This window comes from Melospiza melodia, chromosome 11 (genome assembly GCF_035770615.1).
Source record: "Melospiza melodia melodia isolate bMelMel2 chromosome 11, bMelMel2.pri, whole genome shotgun sequence".
In the NCBI taxonomy this organism is placed as follows: domain Eukaryota; kingdom Metazoa; phylum Chordata; class Aves; order Passeriformes; family Passerellidae; genus Melospiza; species Melospiza melodia.
The window spans coordinates 20,132,042-20,154,910 of NC_086204.1; the positions used below are offsets into that span (position 1 = coordinate 20,132,042).

The following is a 22,869-nucleotide window of genomic DNA, read 5'->3' on the forward strand; positions in this document are numbered from 1 at the left end:
TGCTTATGGCTGCTGTATTTTTAAAACTACTGAGAGGCTTCTGAAAATGTTTTGTTGGCATTGGGCCAATTAATAGGAAATCTCAGCTCAGTTTCCTCTAGAAAACAAAGCAGTTCAAATCCCCATCTGTGACCTGTGGGGAGAAAGGCCACGTTCAGATACCAATGGGGCTACATTTGAGGGAAACCATTCCTGCCAAGTCTGTATCACTTTGCAGCCGAGGACGCAAGATCCAGGCATCAGATGGCACATAAATGAGATTCTGAGCCTGCAGCAGGAAGGTGAGAGCACACGGGGGAGGTGGTGGCTAACAGTCCCTATTCCTAGCAGCACTCCAGGGAAGGAGGAGTGGGATTTTTAAAATTCTCTTTTTAATGATTGTTTAATGCAAAGGCTGAACAGATGCGCGCAAATATCGGCACCGGCAAAACAAAGGCATCTACTCATCCTGTGCTCTGCCAAACCAAATGCATGTTCCTCCACTGAGGAGAAGATTCTCTGAGTTGGATTCTGGTTTGGAAGACATGCCTGGCAGAGGCTGCCATTAGGACCTGGAAAGCAGGGTGAGAGTTCCTATGAAGCCTTTCAGAAGAGTTTGCTATCAGTGAGATTTGAATAGACCTTGGGAGCTGCTTAAAGGACGGCAGGATCCACATTTCTCTAGGGGTAGGCTTAAAATTAAATGAAGAATGAGTAAGTGCAAGTCTTTTGGAATCAGCATTCAGAAGCAAACAAATAAAAAGCCCAAACCAGCATCTCAAGTTGGGCAGCTGTATGATAACAGAGAAACTTTAGAAATAAACTATATCTTCAGCAGCATTTTGATAAGTCACAGCCTTTAAATAAAGTTCATGTCAGTGTGCAAGTTCTATAGTAAAACTCTTTTTTTAACCAAAATAAGAGAAACAATTTATATAACACAGTTCCATGGGGAATTTTTCTGTGACAGTTGACAGCCATTAGGCCTGTTTGATGCTTATGAGAGCAGACAGCTACTTCCCTCACCCGCAACTGTTTAACTTCTAAATTTGTGCTCAGAATCCATTTCCAGCTTCAGCTACTTTTTCTGGGTTCTCTTTACTTCTCTGACTAATCTGAATGTCATTTTAATGTTTTCATAAGCATGGCAAATTCCCTAAAAGGACAAGTGGAACAATGAAGATATCAGAGAAATCCAGATTTCCTGGATGCCATGGGATGCTGTCTTGTTCTGGCTGTTTAAATAAGGATCAGAGTCTTCTTTAATGTTTAGTCTTTTTGTCTCACTACAGCCAGTCTTTTATTTTTTCCCCTTAAATGCACACAGACTTATTAATGTATCAAGGTTGACATTGCAGCTCTAAGATTATGCAGATTCACTGTCAATGAGGCAGACTGGACCAAATCCTGCCTCCAGTCAGAGAAACTTCTACTGCTACAACAATGAGCTCTGTAAACTTTTTTCTGTCTAGACCAAGAGATATGTTCTACAAAGAACAGCTAAGCTCTCTGAGAGCAGATTTAATAACTGTTGGCCAAAAAATTTTTGCAACCAGTGATCTCCTCTCCGAGAACTACATCATTATCTATAGTGGATTACAGTCCACATAAATTGGAGATTTGGAAATCTGTGTCCAGAACTGAAGTTCTCTGCTGAACATTAGAGTACTTGAGGTCACCTATGTACCTACATGTCCTCCCTCTTACAACTTAATCAAACTAGTATCTCCCCATCACCACCAGGTAATTTGTGTGCAGTTATTTTCTAGGTAAACAATACATAATGTTTTAACATTTGTTAAAAGTTCCTGAAACAGTAAATGGCAGCATATGCATCTATTTACATACTCCCTGTCCAATATTGTGTTGTTATACTCTTGGTAACTTCTGAATTTAAATTTGAGTTAAGTCAGGTTCTCATTTGTTAGATTACTGACAGATTGTTAAAATGAATTTTAAACACAGACTGTGTGTTCATGAAAATATCACATATTTACTTCTGTTAATTATAATGAACTTTACATATCATTATCTCAAAGAGGGAGTTTTTCAGAAAGGACAGAGCTGCATTTCCCTATTTCTTAGAAGTATTGTAGGTGGGAGCCTCACCCCTTTCCTTAAAAACAGAAATCAGGATCAGACTGTGAGAGCAGGTACACCAGGCAGAGACTGAGAACATAAGGCATACAGAGCACCAAACCAGAACAACCTGGGTACTGTAGCAAATTATTACAGATCATGTGAAAAAAAAATAAAAAAAATGAAGGGGAACACTTACACCAAAGAAACCTAACCAGTAAGAGCAGAAATGAAGAATGTGGCTCTCAATTCTATTAACTAAAGTATGTTAAAAGCAGTATGAAATAACTGTTGGAGCATGAAAATGAATCTTCTCTGGGAATTTAGATTTTTATTTCTTGCTCATAAAGTGTCTAACAGTAGATTATAATTATATATATATAATGCCTGCATATTAATAATATTCAGTGATATTTCAGTGAATTTTTCTTTTCTTTTTTGGTCTGTTATTGATGAAGAACAACATATTTATTAAGTAGATGTATAAAATATGAGCTGTGATTCTAAAATTATAACATCCCATAAGACAAACGGCCCTGCTTCTCTCCCCTGAGTAGAATCGTGATGCTGGCTACAAGTGTCTGAGATTTACAGCTTTAAACAGCAGTGATAAGGTGCAGGTAGGGATTTAAGAAAAATGTAAATCTTTTTATTTCCTTCTAGTCAGTGTTGACCTTGTCTGACCTTGCCTCAAGGATTCACTCCTCTGGGAATCAGGCTACTGTAATTCTATTTTATGCTGTTCTAGTTCTTACACTGCTCTTATCTGCATAGTATTCCAGTGTCTTCCCAGGTTCAGCATTATTAGCAGCAGGATGAATGCTATTTTCTTTCTTTCTTTCTTCCTTCCTCCTTCTCTAGGGAAGTAGCATGAATAAGTGCAATATTTTCTGTATATGCTGTTTCCTTTGTGCTGTAGTAATTTAATCTTTATATTCCATGTTGTCACTTCCATACCCATCATAAACATCTACTTTCTTCAAAAAGAAAAGAAGATATCTAAGGTGAACACTGCAATTTAAATTATTGTCAGGACTCTCAAGAAACAGAGATAAAAAGTAGATGAAACCTCCTTAAGAACAAAATCTTCTGTTTTACAGGTCCCATTACAGAAATGCAATTCTATCCAGATGCCCCACACGCTTTATGCACAAAGGCACATATTTCCTGAAGAGCTAGAAACACATTCCATAAGAGCACTTGTAAAGGCTATAGCAGCATCACTATAAAATACACACTTCCTGAACAATAAAAAAAAACTTGCAAGAATCTTAGTTCTCTCATCCTTGAAAGACAAGTTAATCAAAATGCTTAACCCAGAGCACATACTCCCTGGAGAAGCTAATGTAATAATTTCCTGGAATTTTTATCTTGAAATTCAGAAAGATGCTGAAGTACATAATTAAGGCTATTAATATTAATTGATGACTTTGCAATTAAGGATGCTTTAACCTGTCATGAGTCTGACCAGCACAGAAAATTAGTCACATTTGCTGTGAGGAGCACATACCAATGTGAACTACTTAAGTTATCAAAGGAAAAGAAACATCTGTGCTCCCATACCACATGTGGTACCAAGTTCTGTGTGTTATTGCAACCAGACACAGTCTGTAACTTGGAACATGCCAATAATTCAACTGTTGTTAACTGCTCAATGAATTAGTTGTCTTCATTTATCACTTAAGTAGGCATGCTATTAACTTAAAACTGAATCAGACTTGTCTAGCCTGTCTTAAAGCAAAAACTACAAGAAGCCAAGTACAGCCCCAACAATTAAGGTTTTGGAGACATACACTAAAGGACTTACTGTGATAATCAGCCCTTTTTCCTGGAAATATTTAACCAGTGGGATTGCATTCTGCTTGAAATTCATTAGTCTTCTTTGAGTGGCTTTCAGGTTATCATCAGGTCTCCCTTGCTGCTCCGCACGCTTCAGTAACCTTTCTTTCAGCCTTTGACTGGAACATGCCAGAAACACCACCAAATCTGGGGTACAGATCTGTGGAAAGAGTAATTCAAGAAGTTTGATTAAGTTGATTATTCAGCACTACAGGACTCAGAAATTCCATTATTATGTAAGGCTCGGATATTTTACATTTGCGTAAGTTGGAACTTGATGTAGTCATTAATTTTCTGTTGGTTTTTTTACAGAAAGTTTGCAGGTTTAAGGAGGGACTTGTTGATCTTATGTGGAGGTTAGTCAATTTGTTTCACCTGATATGTAAGGAAAAAGTTAATGAAAAAATTTTACTTCACAGCAAAAACCTTCTCTAGGCTATAATCATCATTTGCATTACCAGATGTCTCCCCTACCTAAATTTTTTTTGAAAGAGCAAAATATAGATGTCTCATACTCTGCAGGAAAATGGATGCATGGTTTCCATCTGGAAACTCTTTAAGTAAGGTGGTATTTAAAATCCAGCAGCCACTGTGTGATGGTAAGGACCAGGTGAAAACAGACCTGTTCCAAGAGCCACAATTTCTTATAACACTTTATCTATTTCTCTAAATCTCTCTAAAACTTCAGTGCACTTTTCAAGAGGTTGGGTAAGACAGCCAGAAGAGTTTTAATTTCCCCTATCCTTTTCAGTCAGTGTGGTGAGCACTGGTATGTGTCACATCCATCCCTGCACTGTGGTTCAGTAGCTAAAGCCTTGTAGCAATGAAATAAAGAAAAAATTTTGAACTCTAGCTCTTTCCTAGTCAAATCTTATTTATAAGATGTTATCAAACATTTAAAGAAGAGATATCTCTGGTACTTGATGTGGGGAAAGCGGTGACGGATCCACTTTCTTAGGAATACAGCTAAATGTTCACAGGCAATCTTTGGAGGTCAATGCTACTTAGTACCTATGGTGAAAAACCAGAAACCTCTACTGATCCTCAGAAATCTCCACACATCTGTTAAATACTTCCAAGGATGGTGGCTCAATCATTTCCCTGCTCCAATGCTTGACAATCCTTTCCATAAAGCAATTTTTTCTAATATTTAATCTTAGCCTCCCCTGGTGCAACCTGGGACTGCTTCCTCTCACCCGAAAGTCACTCAGACATCTGAATTTGCAGGATTTTTACAATGTGGCTATAAATGTATATAAACTTTATTCATAACATCTGATTTTGTTCTTTCCTCCATCTGGTTGCTGCAAAGACATCTACCTCTCCCTAAAGTTTTCACTAGCTTAGTGCTGTCTTTTAAAACATATTAGAATTCTCTGTAAGCAGCATTTAAGATGAAAACAGTTCAAGTTTTTATCTGATTACAAAGGACTTATTTTTTCTCACATACAAGCACAAAGTCATTTCTGTTGTTTTTACTTACCCGAACAAAAAACTTCATACTTTAATTTTAACTAAAAAACCAGTGGCTTCCTATTCTAGAAATGACATAATCTAGTTACAATGCCAACAATTTTGGATGCTCAAGACTGTTAAACAGACATTTTTCTCATTATGTTTTCTATCTGCAGAATAATTCTGTCTTTGTTCAGCTTGATGCAATGCAAATTTGAAAGTCAAATTTGAGCTGTACACTAGTACCACAAAAACATCTACATGTATTCTAACTACTACGGTGTAAGTAGTAACTGATTCATATCTTTATGTTAATTATATGGTTGTTATATTGTTATTGAGGGCCAGAACAAACCAATTAATATTCTGAATGCTCTCTCTGTCTAGGTCTCTCTACCCAATGATGTTAAATTGCATCAAGACAAACCATATTTCTAGCCTGAATAGTCAAAAGTTCCTATGTGGACAATCTGGAAAATTAGTAACTAAGTTTAAAACACAAAATCCCTTCTAAACTGTGTTTCTGTCATTTGAGAGAATACAACATGAAGTATGGTCTGGCCTTTTTTACTGTCAGACTGAGTACAAAAAGGTTCTTAGGAAGTCAAAAGAAACCAATACAACTTCTCCAGCCTGAGGTGGTGTTCATTAGCCTTTACAAATGAGGCTGCTGACAGAGAAGCGTATGGCTATGAGGAAGCAGAAAGTGGTGAAAAAGCAGAGCCATATTAAACAGTAAAGGACAGTCTGAAAATCAGCACTAGCAAGAAAGATGGTGGCCTCTTTATCATTACAGAAAATTAAATAGGGTTTAAATGAAAATCAAATTATTTTTTACACACATTGTAGATGATTGGAGACATGAGCACACAAACTACAAAGATAATAGTTCTGGTAATTATTTATGAGTATCTATTAGATTTTGAAACAATTAACCTTATAACCTGTTTTTTTAGAATAATTTCCAGTGGGAAAGAAGCTTTTTCTTACTTCTATCACATGTACCTCAACGTCAACAAAACCAGAGTAACTTTCCCTTCCTTTTTCAGACTATCATAAACAGAGTTAGTCTGTTCATGGAATGAATTAATTATGAAAGTTAATTTTACTACCACAGACTAGCTTTAAGGCACATAATTATTCACATAAAACACTATGAAAGTAAGTTTCTGTGTAAGACTTTCATGCAATATGGACATTATTAAAAGTAGCTTGGTTAAATTAAGGTTGCTTCACTGTAATAGAAAAATAATGAGGAATTTAGAAATTCAAAAAGTATACAGTACTAAACCCCCCCAAATTATGACACAGATAGGTTCTGAAAGAAAACGCTACAGATTTCAAAGCCTGTTAGCCATGGAACACTGTCTGATGAAAGGGAATAGCTGATGTACCTTGCAGCAGACTGAGCACAGAGACATCTCAAGTCCCTGTGTGGATATCCAGCTGATTGAAGCTTCCTAACATACATTACACAGGGATTCAGAAATTACAACTGGCAATCAGGGATCTAGTAAAGTGGAGGACAAAAGGAGTTGATACAAGTGAGTAGTTTTATTCAGTACTTCCATTTCTGTGTATCCTAATAATAGTGGCAGGAAGATGGCAAGAAATCTTCAGATGTTCCAGGCAATAGCTGGCCTCACTTTCAATGCTCAGCACTTCAGGACAGCCCCCACTCAGGACAGCCCCACACTTCACAGCTGTGAAGTGACACCAGACCTCCCCAAAGGCAGGGCTAGAGCTTTTGTGCACCACAAGACTTCACATACAGCATAAATCTTATAGAGAGTACCTAAGATAAAGAGATCACTCATGAAATTATCAGCCCTGAAGGAAGAGGGTCTCCTTCTCACACAAACATGAGAGTGCAGCTTACCACAATCAATGTCAGTTCTCTAAAGAAACTTCCCACAGGAAGGGAAGGATCCGAGTGCCACCATGGCTCCATCAGGTGTGCAAGTTCTCATCTGCTTTTAGTTCCCACAAATTGCACTGCCTGCAGAAGTCACTTACTGGTTAAGAAAACAGGAAAACACACCCTGGGCACAGTGGGCTTAATTTCTTTATTTTTTTTCTAATTGTACAATGAGGATAATAACAAGATATGACTTGGACAATTCATTAATTAGGTTTAATTATCTCCTTTTGTTTTCGAAAATTGAAAGTTCTCTACAGAATCTGAGTACTGTTGTTGTTCTCTATTTTTTTACAACAGCAATAATACAAAAGACACTATCACAGGTACTAACATTACCTTTTTTTCTGACACTGTGAGTTTTTTAATCTGAAATACACTTCACTCACAGAAATAAAATGTCAATGAAAACAATGCTTTGAAATTCACAGATCAAGAAACCTAGTTTCAAATGAAGTATTATCAAAAAATTTTTTTGAAGTGTAAAAAAGTAATTCAAGCATATATGAGGTAGGAAGTCAAAACAGAATCTGATTACAAGATGTCTCTATGAATTCAACTTTTACCTGCAGAATACACATTTTTATCATCAGGAAGTAGTTGAAAACCATGTAAGAAACACAAGGTGCACATAAGGGTAACATTTGTCCTTTATGCACAGGCATACAGACCTAATAGCATTTAATATTATTATTTCTCCTACATGCATTTGCAACCTTCAGGATACACCCTTCAAATGCTATTGATATTTCACTCCTGTTTTCATGAACCACTTTGCTTCTACTTACCTCAACTGCATCTGCCTGAAAGACGTGCTTATAAATACTTCTAGCTGCAATGTAACAGAGTAGAGTGAATATATCGACATCTGGGATTACTTCTCTAGAAACATATCTATTCTTCTATGTAAATATGAGTATAAATTGCTTTTTTTCTAACAAAAGAGAAGGGGTTTTATGACTCACTTGAAAATAAACCCATTTTTCAAACTCACAACTGTTTTTGAGTGTTATGGCTAGGGAATAAGTTTTGTTCTGAGACTCAGCTTGTAGAAAAGTTGCACAGAACCAACACAGACAGGAGAGCTGGGTTCCTTCATGCTGATTTTCCCCAGTACACACATCCTGTGCTCAAGGCAAAGGGTTTTACTCATGTCCAGCAATGCATGTGAGGTAGCACTGTGGGGCTCAGGGAAGGGAATTTGACTACTTACTAACTGGAACTCAGCTGAAGGGAGAATCTTTGCCTATGGGAACAGACAGGTTTCTGGTTATTCATTTTAAATGAGATGAAGAGCATATGGCATCAACTCAGAATAAAACTGGTGGGTACATCCTCTCATTTTTTAGAATCATATTTACTAGTAAGTAAATCCTACTCTCTTTGAGTCTGAATCTCCTTCCTAAACTGGAACCAGGAGTAAATTGAGAGTAATTCTATGCAAGTTGATGGTGTTATTGACATTAAGCAGTATAAGTGGAAAGATGCTCTCTTTTCTCTGGGGATATTTTCTACATCTCTTCTTGTTAGTGAGAATAGTGTGGTTGTTTGCTAGAAATTAGATGATTACACTCTCTCTCATTATTCCTTGTTAGGCAAAAGATGAAAATGCTCTGTTTCTTAATTCCTGGTATGTTCTACCAGATACTCCTGAGAAAACTGACAGCTCATGAACAATTGCCATTAATTTAACAGTGCATCTTATTCTTGTTGGTAAAGGTTACTAGCAAGCTGGCTTATGTCCTTTGTATGTGTGCTCTCCCTTGTAATTACTTATTTGCTTTTTATATTTCCATCTTTGCTGGGTTATTAGACCGTTTGCATAGTTTTTTCTTGGTTTAGAAATGCAAAATCATGAATCATATTGTCAAATAATGAATCCTGCTAATAGAATCTGTTTCTGGTAGCTTCTTTTGAACCATATTCATACTGCCCAGAAAATAAATTTCCAGCAAATTGCCTAGAGTATGTAATTAGGCAGACTGGTGTCTTTGGGAACAAGTGATTCAGCTTTCCACCTGTGTCAGGCAGCTAACTAATAAAAATCCCTATCTGTTAACACAAATGCTAGAGATACTAAGAAAGGACTCTGAAGCAGACCTCTGCTCCAGAACTGCTCAGCAGGCACCTCAGTCCACTCTGAACTCAGAGCATAGGTCCTGTTCTGAGGACCAGCAATGGATGAGCTCTCCTTTGTCCACTCTGACTAGCAGAGAAGAGCCCTTGCCCAGAAAACCTGGAAACCTGAGGCCTAGGGTTGCTTACCCAACAGAAAACTGACCTACAGCTTGTCTTTCTCTGGAGAGTGCTCCAGCTGCAGGGCAGGAGAATGGTAAGACCATTCCACAGGCCTCCTGGTCAGGCTTGGCTTAAAGAGAGCAATGTAAAATTCACAGGGAAAAGACAGTGAACAAAGGGACCGCAGCAAAGCAGACTGCTCATGTGGCAGTCCTCAAACTGCTCACACAGGTCTCTGGGTACATATTCAGTAGGGGATTGTACCTGGATCAGTGAAGTAGAGATCAGGGAAAAGGGAGATAGAAATTTAGGGGGAGAAGGAATAAAGAAAACACATTTGCTGCGATACACAAAAAATATCTTTACCAGAACAAAAATCTATTGCAAAAACCAGGTCCTTTCCCCTTAAGAAGCTTCTCAACATCCACCTCCCTGGTTGCTCTGGAGGTCACACTCTTGGCCAGGAACAGCAGGTTTTCTGTGAGAAGCTCTTTGCAGAGCAGCAGCTTGGCAGTCAGACCCTCAGGCAGACCCTGCCACACGCACCTGCATCACACCTGGAGGGCACTGCAGGCATCGCTTCAGCCTGGAGGTCTGTGTCAGCCTTGGAGGAACAGGACTGCTCTCCTCAGCCTCTGAGAGTCCCCAGGCATTTCTCACCATCCTATATTGTGCCACCTGCACAGTTCTACTTTATCCCAATTATTCTCGTAATAATTTTCCTAAGGAATATACCTGAGAGTTAAAAATTAACTCAGATTACAGCCAAGATGAGTAGTTATTCATTGGAGGTATATGTATTTATGAATATTCCTAAGAACATTTTAAACAAAGAATCTGATAAAATTTATTACCTCTGTTTATTATTTAAATTAAGATTTTACTCACATATAGTCTTGACCTAGGCCATATAAGACAAAAATTTTCTTAAAAAAAATAGTTTTCCTCTTTTTTCAAGCAGTTGAATTACATTCATTAATGAACATCCATTGGTTCTAATACCTGTTCTACATTTATTTCACTATTAACAAAAATTACAGTGAGTATATTTGAAGCAAACTATATCTGTACTTACTCTATTGACACTAACAAAGAGGGAAGTTACCTATGAATGACTGGAAGTAGTGGAAAAAAAACAAACCAAAGCAATAATTGAAATTAACTGTAAAATACAGTTAATTGTTTCTCCTGGGAAGGATAAAAACAATGTGAGAGACTACACAGAAAGTCAAACTGCAATTTCTCAACAAGCCATTGGAGTTCAATACACCAGTCAGAGGCATTTTATTGCAGCATTGCAGGACAGAAGATATTTAACATGCTTCAGCATGCTGAGACTGCAGGTGGCTCGCTGAATTTCAAGATGACAGGTTAATGGTAAATAAACCATTTTCTCCTTGGCATTTTCAAGTGTGTCCTTGAAACCTAAACACCTTCTGCTATTTGCACTCAGCAGAGATCATGGATACCTATGAAATTTGTGGTTTAGGACAGCTTTATGCCTAGGCTCAAACTGAAACTCTAAATACATCAGTATTAAATCTGCACTGCTATGCAGGAGTTCAAACTGAGAAAAATACAGAAATTATCATATATTTTAAAGGAATATATAAAATGGAAGTCCTGCTTGGTTTTAAGACATTAAAATTCATGTTTTCATTTTTTCCCTACAACTGTGACTGCTTGGAACTTCACAGCTTTATTAAAAGTACCCCTATCAAAAGTATTGGCAGTATCGACTCTGCTCTTTGGAAATAAGAAATGAGAGGGTCAGGACTTGGCAACAATCCCAGACTTCCAATAAGAGGAATTTACTTATTAAACTCAAAGAGAAAAATACAGGACTTCAACTTGGCTAAAAAGTTCAAAGAAAACTGAGATAAACTCAAAGAATACTGCAGTGCTCATGGCTGAATTCTTCCAGGCTGCAGGAAGGCTGCAATGAGTAGCTGAGCATTCAGAAATGGAGCTGATGTAAGTGACCAGAATGGCCAATGTGCTGCTGGCTGGTGAGCACTGCTGAAACTCTGAAAACATCTCTGATGCTATCTTAAAAACTTCTTTGCTGCTCAAAAAACATGGATGACAGGAACAGTGTTATTAACAAAACTCATTTGGAAAGAAGGGGAGAAAAGCTTAAATTCAAATATAAAATTCCTCTGATGTGTAAAGTGCTTTCTAATGCACTTATTCCAGACTGACATTACTGCATGGAAGCAGTGTTTGTTACTTCTGGTTTCTAGATTTGAACAGAAAGAGAAATACTGTGTGTGCTGCAAATGATACATTGCTTTATTTTAGGCACTTTAGTCACTGAGATGCAACGTGTTTTAATACAATTCTGCCTAGCAACATGTTGAGAACTTACTGTCCACATGAGAGTCTGGCAACATAATAAGGAAGGAATCATCATCTTTTAGCTATACCTATGTATGGGAATGTTAGCATAAGTTGGTTTGCTTTGACTAGTTTACTAAAAATAACATTTTTTTCCCAGAGAAAAGTTCAGCTTCTGGATTAGTCAAAGGGATAAAAATGTGCTGGTAGTACCAAGAGCAATTGCAAGTGAAGCTTAACAAGCAGTTGTTATCATGATGCATTTCTATAACAGAATGTTATGCAGGACAGGTACTGTAACTACACCTCAGACATACATGTATCCATTTGATTTTTCCACAAGATGAAGAGATTATGAAAGCCCAATGTCAAGTTTTAGTAACAGCTCTGTGAGCCATAAGACTGAAGGAAGTAATTTAGCATAAATTATTTGTTACGTTAAAGATGACTGCAAACACAGCAGAGTTAGATTTTACATGTGCTTTCAAGAGAAACCAGGCACCTCAGTTGTCCTTTTCTGTTACCCCCCACAATTCACTTTTGGTATTACTACTATTACTATTACCTATGTTCTTGGAGTTTGTGTAAACAATGGTAAAGAATTCATATGTGTCACATAAATTTTTCTGCTGTTTTCAGGTACTTAAGCATTTGAGACATAATGGTCTCAAACGGACCATCTGTAGGAATAAGCATTTGCTGATGACAAAGCTAGTGATAGAAATAAGAATTAATTCTTCTTCAAAAGTTCTTATCAACAGATCTCAGTGTTCTACAGGGAAAGTCTTTGTAAGAATGTGGCACAGGTGCAATTTGCATTTTGTGGGATTTCACCATTTTCTTCAAAGGATGTTCCATTGCTTAGTAGATCTAATTAAAATTGTCTTACTAGTTAATCAAAACTTTCTTTGCTGAAATTTCAACTAATTATTTCTCACTTTGTCACTTTTGGCTAATGAGAACAATTCTCCTACACAGTGCTAGAAAGAAAGCTGTAACATTTCTCAGCTGCAGAAAACCCCCTACTATCTCTAATTGCAGACCTAGACAAATTATCACAACAGTTAATTACTGAATTCTCCAAAACTCAATTGCATTTCCTATTGAGGAACCTCTGAGTGCTGGAAAATGTTTGTATGCTTCATGTAAATTACCTGACATGCCATGGGTGACTGTGAGCCTGTGAAGGATCATCAGTACCACAACTGCTGATAGTCCCTTTTCCTTAACACAAAACCTTCCTACCAAGGTGTGCAGCATTAGGGCTTACTAAACAGAGAATTTTAAAGAAACAAGTATATTTTATTTCTTTAAAATATAAATCCAAGATAAAGCACTGAATGTATCTCACTGGAGATGTTGATATAGGATTGAATGTTGAAATATATATAGGTTTTGTACATTTATTTCCATGGCCTCACATATGTTCATATTACAGGTCAACTGCAAAGAAAGATGGAAATGGGGGAGTCTGAACAGACAGCCTGTGCTCCTGTAAAAGGCCTGGAATTCCTTCTTTCCTGTACTTTTTTAGAACAGGTAAGATTGAAAGGTGTCCTTATATGAAGTGCTCCTGGACTTTTTGAAAGACTTAGTGGTTTATCTTTCAGGTAGAATCAGGCTTTGAGGAGTCTGATTTATAAATGCCAATTGACTGAGAATGAAGGAACTCTCTGTGACTATAATTGTTATTGTTTGTTTTCCTGTCCTTAATTTGAGTCTAGGATACTTAATTCCTCTCACTTCCTCCAGTTTCATATTCCCCATTCTTTCATCAAAAACAACAGCAGCATAAAATTATGCACCAAGAAATGCTCTTAACACTATCACACTGGACCAAAAAATGACACAAGGAAATGATCATTAAGTATACATTTCTGCTGTTTAACTTCTAAAATAGTCAATCTTCCCTTTTGTTAATTATAAGGAGATAGAGCTGGCAGTCACTGCTATTTCCTGTAATAACTATTTTGTCTGTTTCCTTTAATTTCCTCAATTCAGTTTTCTAAATTTTGCCCAGAATAATACCTTATAAAGCACATTAATGAAATGCCTCATTAGCTGCTTTGTTTTGTTACTTCTGCCTTGGTAATGCCACTGAGAATTCTAAGTACAGAAACAGCAGTAGACCAGCAATTGTGAAAGACTTTGAAACATTCTGCATGTAGGCATTCTAAGAATTTAGCTCTGAAACTGCAATCACTTCTTGTGACCATAACTGTTATGTTAGCAGCACTTGATCAGAAAATGACATCAGCTGTTTGTTTTTCCACTGAATTAAAGTATTTTTAGATTAGTTTAAAATACACACATGAAAACAGCATGTCAATAGTACTCAGGAATACAGTTTTAGCTCACTAAACCTTGGAATTGTAGTTTAGAATAACCACAATGACCTTATTTTCTTTAAAAAAGCACACTTTCTGGTTTATAAAAGCTTGCAAAGCATGGGTAGTTTTAGCCTTTTTTTAATTCATCTTTTCAATGCCCTGTAATAAACTTGACACTAAAAGCACTGTGAAGACATGCATTGCTTTAACTATGCTTCTCTAAATGGAGATTATGTTGAACAAATAGATATGGAAATATAATATTTTTCTACTTTCTAAATCATTAAGATACAGAAAATATTCACTGTTAGATTTCATGTGTTTTTCTTCTTCATCTTGAGAGGACTTTCATTACAAGACAAAAGGCTTGGATTCTTGGTTATATTATCACATTGTCTTTTTACAAGATAGTCTGTCTTCAGACAACAGGACATAACATAACATAAATCTTTTGTTAACATGTAATTATGTACTTGCAAAGATTTCAAGAGCAATGCTTTTTCTTGGAATCTGACCAATTATTTCAACAAACTTAACTGTTGTAGAGATGTGTAAGTCATTTTAAGAATAAAAACACTCTCTTACTTGGTCCTCAAAGGAGATTGCCTGGGCAACATCTCTGGGAAATCCATCAATCACTATCCCCTCTTCATCAGGGATCTGCATTAATCTCTGCTTTATCTCAGTGATGGTTGTTTCCTTTCACAGAGAAAATAAGTTAGTTATGTAATATCGTAAAGGAAGTTTTCTTGATGGTGCACATTACTACAAGATCTATTAACCCTTGAAAGTAAATATGAACATAGGAAACACTGTACCTGAGGAGCCAGTTCTCCAGTAGTAATTATTTTGGCAATTAGGCTCCATTTTCTATTGCTGCTTGTGTTGTGGATTTTCTTCCTTAACAATTCACCAACTGATATGTAGTTAAATCCATAACGTTCTGCTATTTTCAGACTCTGGGTCCCTTTACCGCTTCCTGGGCCACCTAGCATGAATCATAGGCAAAACATTAAATTAAGCTTTCATCAGAAGTACCCAGTCACAGGTGAAATCTTTGCTATTGGCACCAATTTTCCAAGCATTATTAGAGTAAATCTCACAGTGGCATGACCTGTTACCAACCATGTGTCTCATCTACTGGATCATAAACATAACAGTTTGTAAAATGAAATTTTAAAAAAGAATACAAATCCACTTGCAAAATAAAACTAAGTCCTCTTTGAGGTTGACCTCATTCTAAAGCCATTCCTGGAATGGAGCTTTTCTTGATCCACAGTAAAGGAGGAGACAAATGAACTATTCCCTTCTTAAGCTTTATGAATCCAGAGATAGAGCCAGATAGTCTGAAGTGTGTTCATGTCAGAAAGAATCATACTTGGTTAAATAAGCCAATTAAATCAATGAACTAGTCATGAAATGGAACTAATAAAATCTGCTCCTAAATATGCTTACAAAAGATTCTGAGGTTTCCTTATTTTAAAATAAAAAAAAATTAAATAATCATCTGAGATGTTTCCATAGTGATTTGGTACAAGGACTCTTATTGAACCATGCAATACCAGCTTTTGGTATTGATGCTTGAAGCATCTGACAGAGAAGAAATTAGGTTCAGCTGGCTAGACAACTTGAAGAATAAAGAGACCCTTCAATATATGCAGCCCAGGCTAAAAGGGAATCAAAATCACTGAAAACAGGTATCTTACATAGCAGAGAAAGATGCAGGGAAGGTGAGCTGGACAGCAGCAGCAAGAATGCATGTAAAACAATCAGAACATGTCTGAACTAAAAGGACATGTTATGATGTGATAAGCAGAAAATCTGGAACCCAATATTTAAAACTAAGAAATTGTGTTTATAAAAATAAATATTTATGTGTAGAAAAATGTATTGTACTGAAGAGTATAAAAAGCAAACCAAACCCAAATGTTTTGATAATAATACCAATCCTAAGTAGCTATAGTTTGGGGGATTCTTTTGAGAACACTGAATTTTATTTCAACAGAAAAAGAATCAAGATTTTTTAAAAATATACACTTTTTATTAATTTAAAAAATACAGCAATGCAATGAAAGAAATCTGAATACACTGAGCTTCTTGTTAGTAACTATGTAAATCTTTTTATATTATCTGTAATATTCCCATAAATAGCTTTCAAGCATTTTTATAACCAATACAGTTCTGGCTGCAGGATAAGCTTTACAGCATTTGTACACGTATGCTTAGGGCACTCTCTGTAACTAGGCTCCAAGCTGCACCCCAATATTACTGTCACACAACTTTCAGTGTCACCAGCAGTCACTTGGACCTCTCTGTGCCCCAGTGCTGTGATGCTGATGCTGCACCTGCCTTTTGGAACAAAGACCAGGAGCCATTTCAAGAGTGCACAGAGAATTGTGCCTTTTGCTATCATGTGCCCATACCCTGCCCACAGTTCAGTTATGTCCCTGGGGGAAAAAAAACGGTTTTATCATTATCCAATTAATTTAAATAATGCTTCTACAAGCATTTGTCTGTAATACCCAACTAGACAACACAGCTACAGACATTCATAAAACACACATGTAAAAAAATGAAAGAAAAACTGTAGCTTATATAGTAAGATCACAACTGAAAAATCTTTTCTCTCATTCAGTTCACTTGGTGTTTCTGTTGTAAAAAGACATAAGTTTCTCTCTTCTTTCAGCAGATTACAGCTACTTAGGTTCTACAGCTATTCTTCCATTTCAGTAATTCCAGGTGATCTAGATGGGTTTAGTTTTTCAGCTTGGACTCTCTCCTTCATAGACACCTTAGCTATCTATCCTCTTAGAATAAAGAATGCTCTCCTTCTGTAGGTACACAAGCATCTGATACAGCAGGAATCATCTTGTCCACTGAAGTGGCTATAAAGCACTTCTGCTCCAGTTCCCCCTGCTCCCTTTCATGCTCAGCCTTCTCCATAAAAAATGCATTTCACTGAACCTTACAAGTTTGAAACAGACGTGTTGCACCCAGCAACAATAAAAATGCAAAACACGCAATGTGCAGAAACTTTAAAAATTGGAAACAAGGAAAATAGTGCTTGTGTTCCAACACAGATACAAAAGGTGGCAGAAAACCAGAACTGATACCTGATAAAACATCAGTCTGTAATAGTACAAAATAGCTAAAAAAACCCATGTTTGAAACAAGTAGATAGACTTCACACTTCTGTTAGGGAGAGCTCTGCTTTGCCAGTAAAGAGAAACCAAAAAACAAAACAAAACAAAAAAAAGTGTAGCTCAGCACTTCTGTTCTTTCAATCTGAATTGCAATCAGAAAATAGCTAATAAAGTGTTTGGTTTAATATTCATAAACTTCTAACACATTTGTTTCTATCAATCCAAACACATAATCCAAATCAATCCAAACACATAATATCAAGATGATATTATCTGTTTACAATCTGAGGGGACACATTCAGGTAACAAAATAAGGGAAAAGTGATAGGACAAAATTACTTCCCACAGCACATCACAATTTATCATGCTATGTATCTATTCCTGACTCTTTGATAAATCACACTGACAAACTGTTCACAAGAAAGAAAAAATCAAATCCCTTTCGTTTTTTGTTCTTTTAACTTATTCTGAGGTAGATTACTCAAGGAAAGTATGATTATTTTACATATTTTGAGAAGATGTCTAGACTAGGGAACACTTGTTGCATCTAAAATTAAGTTTCCTAACAGGTTTCAAGTAAAGATTTGTGTGCCCAAAAAGTGTTATTAAAGCAGTTGTTTTAATCTAATTCTGTTCATTATTTCAATTTTGCATATATTGTTGCAAATTCAGAATTAATTCAACTAAGAATAAAATTTCTGAAAATACTTCTTCCTTTAAAATCGGACTGTGGACTAGATTTAATAAATCAATAGGCAGCTGCCTGCTGACAGCACTTTATTTGATCTAGCCCTTACACTTTGATCTCAAAAGGAAGGTGTATTCTTTTAATATTAAGTAATATATTGAAGAAAGTGCGGCTTAAAAACATACTCAACTAAGGTGCTAATGACACCAGATAATTAATATTTTAAGATCTCTAAATTCAAGCTATACTAACAGTACAAATTTGTTTCTTAAAAGAATATTAGGAAGCACATTTTTAAACACAATCTCATTTACTAGTGTTATAATGCCTTAGAAACTTAATTTTTGCATTGATTCAGATGAGTGCCCTCTGGCTGGTTCCATATGATTTTTCTGAAATCCAGTCATATGCTCACTATGTAGCTTTATAGCTTTATCTTTCACCAGAGGTTTCTTCTGCAAACCCAGAAAAAGAACAAAGTGCCCACCTTTATAAGTGAGTTCTCTTCAGCCCTGGAGCTACCTGGTTCATTATAAGGATGATAGATATTTCATAAAGCAAAGAAGTTGTAAAAACCTTTATGGAAGCATTAAAAAGATCTTGAGCTAATGCATTAATAAAGAAAAGTTCACCGAATATGTGAAGCAGAAGACAGGTCCTTAACTTCATTTCTGTCCCTGACAGTGACTGGGACCAGCACCACCTGAGCAAGGCAGGATGATCAGTTATCTCTAATTAGACAGAAATACATTATTTCACTGATTTTTTTTTTTTTTGTTGGCATTAGATGCAAACTCAAAATATGCAACACATTTTTTGTGTCCAATATCTCTTGAAATGAACAGTATAAGTTTTTTTTCTCTTTTATTCAGTTACTTTTTCTAACATGTGTTTTTATGTGCTTTCTCAATAGAAAGTTGAATTTGGGAGACATTGACTTGATACTGTACAAAAATGGACAATAGCTGCTAAGCTACATAGAGTATTGTGTTTCTATCAGATCACACTGTAATAGATTCAGAGAAACTCAGTGGGAATATAAACCTGAAATAGCCTTTGTGGAATGTTTACAACGTTCCCTATATAAATGGGAGAAAAGAAAAGCTCTGTAAAATCCATGGTCTGTTCACTGCATGCTGGTGTTCAAGGATTTCACTTCAAATACACCCGCACTCAGTTCCAGAGGTGAAAGCCAATCTCTCTTTATCTCACTTAAATCAAACCTTCATTCATCACTCTCCTGCAATTGAGCTACATAGATTTCAATGCATTAAGAGCCTTCTGTGGTCACTGAAAAGGAGCCAGTTATTCTTCTTTATGAAAAGGAAATGTAGCTAATTAATTAAGATGAAAGAAAGGTATGTGCTATTTCTCCACCTAATTGCAATCTTCACATTTCAGCAATACATAGAGAGATTTTCATATTGAAATCTATAACCCTGAAACAAAGATTAGGAAAATTCAAATGCCTTGAGCAATGGCTTTGGCATACCACAGATACTTTAAAAAATGCCTGGTCTTCTGTTTCCAATCTATTCCAATATCTTGTTTCTGAGAGCTGCTGGATGCAGAGCCTAGAGGACATGCTGTTCCTAGAGTTTCCATTCTGTAGTACAGAGAAGACATTTCTGTTCCCTTTTATTACACGACATATATTCTCTGTTATGGAAGCAATATCTCTCTTTAATATGAATAAAGCTTTATACACTAAAAATGTAATTCTCCATCACTGGGCACCTGTGCTGTAACTCTTTAAGCCATCCAGAGAATCAGATAATTAGGCCTGGTGGTACCATTTCTAAAGACAACTACCTAGCTGATAAGGAAACTGATGCAAAGAACTTAAATTCATGAACAGAAAAAAATATTGATTTACACTTAACCTGCAGCTATTTTTTAATAACCTATGCTTGTCTGAGGCTGGAGAGTATGAGCTGCTTAGAAAGAACACTAAACAGCTCACAAGAGAGAACTCTAGGAGAGAGCACAATTAACTGATGTGAACTGAGTGCTCGCTCTCTGTGAAGCTGGAACAGGATTCATTCGCCAAGTGGGCCTGAGGATTAATTTACCAATGCAATGAACTAGTGACAGTGTCACTCCAACTGGGCATACCAGTCATTTGACAAGGGTCTAAGTATAGAGGACAACAGTTCTCTATCATCTTTTTGAGATGGCTTACACATTATTTTAAAATACCCCATTTTTTGTGATCAGCTTTGAGTATATCTGAGTGTTTTAGTTCAATCCCGAGCATGATTTGGAAGAACACTTTGTTTCACATGGTGCTGCTGCCTTGAAATGCATGAACCAGGTTTAGATAAGATGAAATCAAACTGGCAGATGTGCTCATAAGCAAATCATGAGCTCTCCAGCTGCTAAGAGGCATCCAGTTTACAGAGCACGAGTGCAGGTGCTTGCTGTGACCCCTAAAATCCTTACAGTGGGAATGCCATGTCCAGCACTAACAATTTCACACTCTCAATTGGCCTGCACCACTTGCTATGGCAGATGGAAAAAATGTATTGAAATTCATATAAGCATTCAATGTATTTGCACTACAAATCAAAATTTGCAAGCAGAAGTGATAAAATCTTGTCAAAATGACTGCCTTCATACCTATGACAAGGATAATTTTTGGTCGAGGTCTTGCAGGGTCAAACACATCGTACTCCTCAATTAGCTCAGCAGTTTCAGAAAGGTCAGTGTCACTTTCTATGGAGAACTGTTGGATCGGAGGCAGCCGGTCGTAGCGTCGGTAGGGGAAGTTAGAGTTATCAGGCATCACTGTAAAATAGTAAGATAAACTGGGAATTGTGGAAATAGGCAGAAAACTCAAAATCTGTTCTGTACACAGATTTAAATAAGTATAATACATAAAGTATAAACATCTCATAATTTTACATTGTGTTTGCTATATTAGATATTTTTGACCTCTAAATAACTAATTTATTAAATCACAACCACCCAGAGTCAGTTTTCTCTGGGTGGTTGTGATTTAATAAATTAGTTATTTATTTTATCTCTTCTCTGGTGTATGTTTTCAAGCACACCAGGTTTTCTATGAACATCTGCCCATAGCACCCAGAGTTCAGCAGGGGCCTCTGAGAAGAAAAGCTTTATATTGTGCAGATAACCTCTACTATTAAGCAGGACTCTTGTAGTGATACATGTTGTACACAGAGATAGAGACAGTATTCTTGCTGATTATCTTCATGAAATGTTGGATGGCAAGGAAAAATAACTATGGCAACTGAAATAACAGCTAATTACTCTTTGTTAACATTAAAAATAAAATAATTACAGGTATTTGTATGACATCTGCTTAGATTTTATGAGATGCACTTTTTCTAAGAGTTTATAATTTATATTTTATTTAGTAAATTAGCATATGGCTCCAATGTAAATGTAGAAAAACACGTAATGTAACTGCACTGAAGTTGGTGTGTATGTCATCCATAGGGACCAACTGAAAACACAAGCCAAGTTCACTGTGTCGTCTCTGCCCCATCTTTGCAAATGTTGTCGGTAGGATACAAGAAATCCCTCCACTGGTGTGCTAAACATTTACTCAGCAAACATCCATCATTTGGCTGGAAAATGATCACAATTTCCTCTACTGCCTAGCATCCATTACAGCAGGAGAAAAACAAGTGCCAAAAAGCAAGGAAACAGAATTCTTGACTCCTTTGCCTACAGATAATCAGAATGAGGCATAATCTATAGAAGTATAAAATAATTCAGTTGTGGATGTAAAACCATACACAGTTGAAGAAATAGAATAATTTTAAAATTTAATACATTACCATTCCTGAAAAATGACCTCCGGGACTGTCCTCCATTGAGCGGAGGCAGGGTCTTCTTTTCTGGGCTGACAAAAGTGTCCCATTTTACTTTTTCTGGCCCTCCAAGCTCTTTTACTTTCTGCAAACAGCTTTCCAAATATTCAATTGGGTCATCAGGTTTGTAACACATTAATCCATTCAACAGACTCTGAAATGTAAGATCAGAAACACAGACTGTAATGATAGATGCCAGGGAAAACCAAGCACCTTTACTTTGTCTTTTACTTTGCACACAGAAACACCACACCCCTTCATATTCAGACTCTCTATTGCAATTCAATGCATAAAAGGGAGGCCTGCAAAAAATCAAATTATTTTGGTTTGCCAATGTCACAAAAATTACTAGGAAAGGAAGCTCATGGCTATGTCTTTATAGTGTCTGTTTGCACTAAAATAAAACCCGAAAATACAAAAAAATCCCTCTACATTTTTCTTAGAACTGTCACTGGCAAGTATACGCAGAGCAATGTGCAAGCAAGAGAGCCCCAAAATTTACACATCCTTTGTAGTCTTTGACATCACTAAAATGTATCTTTTCCTTAAAGACCACTGCACCCACAAGTATCTCATCCATATTCTTGTCAACACTTACACAAGCAATGAAAAGAGGATTTTAAAAAATCATGAGAAATACTCAAATATCACCTTGATCAGTAGCTGGAAAAATACCCCACAACCCCAAAATTCATAGGTGCTTTCTGATTTAATTGATCACAGATTTCAAGCCATTAGCAATCTCCTTTCCACAGTATTAATTGTTCACTCATCGTACTCATGAGCATTGTGGGGGGTGTGAAAGAAAGACTGCCAGGCCCTCTTCTGACACATTTCCTTGACAAAGTGATACATAATCATCATCTCACCTCTCCACGAGACTGCTGCATCCAACCTTCCCTTAACCATGCATGTCTTTCAGGATGATTTCTGTTCCTTTTGCTTTTCCTAATTTTTGTGCGAATAAACTTGAGGGTCATAGTTGGTATTAATAGTAAACATAAATAGCTCCAATTCAGGATTT

At 36.6% G+C, this 22,869-nt stretch overlaps 1 protein-coding gene across 1 annotated transcript in view; it reads right to left on the minus strand.

Annotated features, from left to right (window-relative positions):
* AK5 (adenylate kinase 5) overlaps positions 1-22,869 on the minus strand; it is an 83,761-nt gene that overhangs the window by 59,803 nt on the left and 1,089 nt on the right. The window contains exons 2-6 of the mRNA XM_063165881.1: positions 21,813-21,999; positions 20,626-20,793; positions 14,994-15,163; positions 14,761-14,874; positions 3,866-4,057 (exon numbers count right to left, since the gene is read on the minus strand). Coding sequence (XP_063021951.1) covers positions 3,866-4,057; positions 14,761-14,874; positions 14,994-15,163; positions 20,626-20,793; positions 21,813-21,999 — 831 coding nt within the window. The remainder of the gene's footprint in view (positions 1-3,865; positions 4,058-14,760; positions 14,875-14,993; positions 15,164-20,625; positions 20,794-21,812; positions 22,000-22,869) is intronic.